The sequence below is a fragment of the Malaya genurostris genome, chromosome 2 (assembly GCF_030247185.1).
Source record: "Malaya genurostris strain Urasoe2022 chromosome 2, Malgen_1.1, whole genome shotgun sequence".
Taxonomy (NCBI): domain Eukaryota; kingdom Metazoa; phylum Arthropoda; class Insecta; order Diptera; family Culicidae; genus Malaya; species Malaya genurostris.
In genome coordinates this window covers 160,614,352-160,618,694 of record NC_080571.1, presented here as the reverse complement: position 1 = coordinate 160,618,694, position 4,343 = coordinate 160,614,352, and the positions used below count along the sequence as shown (strand labels likewise).

General features: G+C 39.1%; 1 protein-coding gene across 1 annotated transcript in view; it reads right to left on the bottom strand.

Annotated features, from left to right (window-relative positions):
* Window positions 1-274: 274 nt before the first annotated feature.
* LOC131428945 (uncharacterized) overlaps window positions 275-4,343 on the bottom strand; it is an 18,599-nt gene continuing 14,530 nt past the window's right edge. Inside the window, exon 2 of the mRNA XM_058593002.1 lies at window positions 275-526. Within this exon, the coding sequence (XP_058448985.1) occupies window positions 275-526 (252 nt within the window). The remainder of the gene's footprint in view (window positions 527-4,343) is intronic.

Sequence of the window (4,343 nt, the reverse complement as noted above, 5' to 3'; positions counted from 1 at the left end):
TATCCACCTTTTGGATGCAGAAGTACCAACAATAGTAATTAAATGTAATAAAATGTAGCTCACTTCACTTTCTCACACATGATTGAATTGATTTTGACTTACTGAAATGTAGTATGTCAATGTAACTAGGGATATCGCAATACCGATCGTTTAATCGAGTAATCGATTAGTTACCGGGTCGAGTAATATTTCATCGATTAGTTTGAAACTAATATTCGATTATTGGGCTAATCGAATAATTACAAAAAAAATCCAATCATAATCGAATAGTCAACTAATAGCGCCTCACACTACTTCTTCGGCCGTCCACGTTTGGCATAAACCTCGCTACTGTATTAACCGCGTTCGCCGCCTTTTCACAGGCATAGTCGACGTGCGCGTTAAAGCTTAGGTGGTCGTCGGCTATCACACCCAGGTGCTTCAAAGCGCGTTGCGATGAAATTCTCTCTTCTCCGATCGTGATCTCCAGCATTTTCACTGCTTTACGGTTACTGACTACGAGCACTTCTGTCTTGTGATGGGTTATCTGCAGATTCACTCCATTTATCCATCTTTTGACAGTGTCTATTGACTCCGATACCAGCATTTCGAATTAATCGATTGATTCGCCAGAAACCGCTAATACAAAGTCGTTTACGAAACCCAACGATAATGACGCCTGCCGGAAGCTTCAGTGATAACACTCCGCTGTACATTGGGTACACCAGCTGTCACTCTAAACGACATCGTACACAAGGACTCTATTCTGAGACTATATTCTGAGAGTATTTCCTTATAATCCTAAACAGATAGCCGGGGATCCGCATTTAATGCAGGGCTGCGGCGATAGCTTCCCAACTGGCGCTGCTAAACGCGTTTTACCTACCTATATAAAAAATAGGTGTAGAATTCGCTCAAACTTTAGAAATATTTTCCGAGGCCATATATATAGGTATATTGTCATATACCAATCGATTCAGCTCGACGAACTGAGTAAATGTCCGCGTGTGTGTATGTGTGTGGGTCAGTTTGTGTGTTGTCAACAAAGAGGTCGAGATCTAAGTGATGGCTGGACCGAAACGGCCGATCAAAGGAGACACACGATCTTCCATTGGAATAAAACGAAGCAGAAGCGTGATCCCCTATTCTTTAGTACGGGACTATCACCGAACCAGGAACACTAAAAAAAAAAATTAAATGAAAATGAAAAATCTCGGACAAGGATACTCAATCGAGGTCACGCACCACCCTATCTATAACAGGGTACAAGGACTGATACGAGACTGGGATACGATTCAAACAAATGGAGAAATGTTAACAAAACTACGAAACCAAAACGTTATAGAAGTGAGAATTACAAGAAACGAAAACGGCGTCAGAATCAACACACCGGCACTAGTTCTTTCCTTCTCCGGTACCAAACGTCCTAGTAAAATATATATCGGAATGATCCGTATAACAGTGGAAGTATACTACCCAAACCCTATGCAATGTTTCCGGTGCGGAAAGTTCGGACACGGAATCAAAAATTGCAACAACAACGAAACCTGTATAAACTCCAGCCAGGAACATGCGGTCTCCAGAGAAACACCATGCAACCAGCAGCCTAAATTTAATTATTTCTGTTTATGTCAATCGGATAAACGAATATAAATGGACAGATTGGATGGGACAAAGCCCATTTGAGTTGAGTTTTGTTTGTCATTCTCATACGGGCGTAAAAAACACCACCTTTTAAAACAGTTACAGGAACAAAAACAAGAACAAAACAACTACAATAATCTTAAAACGGCTAACTACATACTAAATAAATAACATAAAAAATAAATACTGTAAAACATTGTCAAAACATAATGGCACATCGTTTAATTTTACTAGCAAAGCGACTAGATGATTCACCAAACTCAAAGTAATCTTCGACTGCAGTGAACGTCCGAATTCAAGCGGCTATCGGTTCATTATATCCGAAAAGAGTCCTGTGGAATCTGTGCTGAAGCAGAGTTGCATTTCGCAGTGTTCTACTCGGTGTCCGAAAATTCATTTCACAACGTAACTCAGGTGCATCAATCTCTCCGTTAATCAATTTTGCGACGAACAATGCTTGCTGAATTTTTCGGCGACGTTGCAAAGTATCGATTCCAAATAGTTTACATCTATCAGGATAGGGTGGCAGATTTGCTGGATCTCGCCACGGCAGGTGTCGCAGTGCCAAACGAACGAAGCGTTTTTGAACACGTTCAATTCGCATGCACCATGAAATTTGATGAGGAAACCAAACAACTGACGTGGTCTCAAGGATTGGCCGAACCAGTGAACAGTACAAAGCCTTCAAACAATATGGTTCTTTGAATTCCATACCGATTTTAGAAATGAATCCCAATTGACGTAACGCTTTCGTGATTATTAATTATCGATGTGAATCGAATTCACCAGGTTCACTCTAGTCAGGACTGAACCTCCAATACAGTAGTCGAATTTAACCGGATGCATATTACGATGAAACTTCATCACCTGACACATTGAAACGTTGATAAAAAATTTATTCACGCAGCACCAATTGACGAAGAGTTGTAGTTGATGCTGTAATCGCCGACAATCCTCCACAGTTCGAACTACGATATACAATTTTAAGTCGTCTGCATATATCAGTTTGAAACCATCTCCCAGAGCCAACGAAACATCATTGAAGAACAGTGTGAAAAGCAATGGTCCCAAATTACTGCCTTGTGGAACTCCAGAACTATTCGAAAATTGCGATGACGTACAATTATCCAATTTTACTCGTAAAATTCTACCAGAAAGATACGAGTTTAACTACGACACAAGCTGAGCAGAAAACCCGAGATGAGACAATTTGCACAGCAGTATTTTATGGTCAAAATCAGCTTTTAGATCCGTATAGATAACATCCATCTGTGACTTAGTCTCCATGCAAGCGATGCACTTTGACGTAAACGTCATTAAATTAGTTGTTATTGATCGTCCTGGCGTAAACCCATGTTGGTCGAATGAGATGTAGTTCTTTGCACGATCCATGATAGCCTCGCTGACGATAATTTCAAAATGTTTTGAAGAAGCAGAGAGACAAGTTATCCCGCGATAATTTGCCACATTTCGTCGATCCCCATTCTTGAATACGGGGCACATGAATGATTGCTTCCATACAAGTGGAAATTTTGCTAGTTTAAACGATCGATTGAAAATAGTGCTAAGCGGTCCTGCTAAAGCAGTAATACAACGAGTTAAGATAGCAGCGGGTAATCCATCAGGCCCGGGAGCGAACGAGCATTTCAAATTTTTTGCAGCTTTTTTAACCATCTCTGGAGTACGACTTATACAAGCTAACATTAAGTGATCTATACGCATTGACTGATCGATGATAATTAGAAATATTGAGAGAGGTCCGTTGACGATGTAATACGTTGAAATGCGTTGCGCTAAAGTCCAATCGATACTGTTCAAATGATCCGAAAGAGCAGAGAAATCTATCGAACGATAATTCAATGGGCGCACCGTACTGCTGCTACTGTTTGACGAAAGTTGTGCGTTTCCATTTTTTGCAGGGATATATATATATATATATATATATATATATATATATATATATATATATATATATATATATATATATATATATATATATATATATATATATATATATATATATATATATATATATATATATATATATATATATATATATATATATATATATATATATATATATATATATATATATATATATATATATATATATATATATACCAAGCGGTGGATGATCGCTGTCTACGGGAAGCAGCGGGGCAGAGCAACGAACGACTCTAGTCTGGCTATTTATCGGGATAAAAAACAAATCAAGTGTGCGTCCTAATAAGTTACACTCGAGATTCGCCTGTACGAGGCTCAGAAATTCCATACCGTCTAGTAAAGTGTGACTGGCTGGGGGTAATTGCGAAGTATTGCAAAAAGTACCGCTTTCACTCCGTGCCCAACGCATTCGTGGCTGATTATAATCACCACAGACTAAAACAGTATCACAATCCGAACTTTTATCAAGGAGTTCATTCACAGAAGCAATGTGCTCATTTATCACATTCAAATCTTGACTTCGATCCGGAGGGATATAAATGGCACATACTGTTACATACTTATTGTTTATACGAATTGAAACAGATAGCTGTTCTAGATTTTGTCCATTGGTCGTCGTTACCATCATGCTTGTGTACCGATGAGCGACTGTGATCAGAACGCCACCAAACCGAGATTTATTACTGTTACGAATAGAACGATCACATCGAAACACGTTGTAGGCAGTTCCAAATAGCTGAAGCGACGTGATGCAATCGTCGAGTCCAGTTTCATGT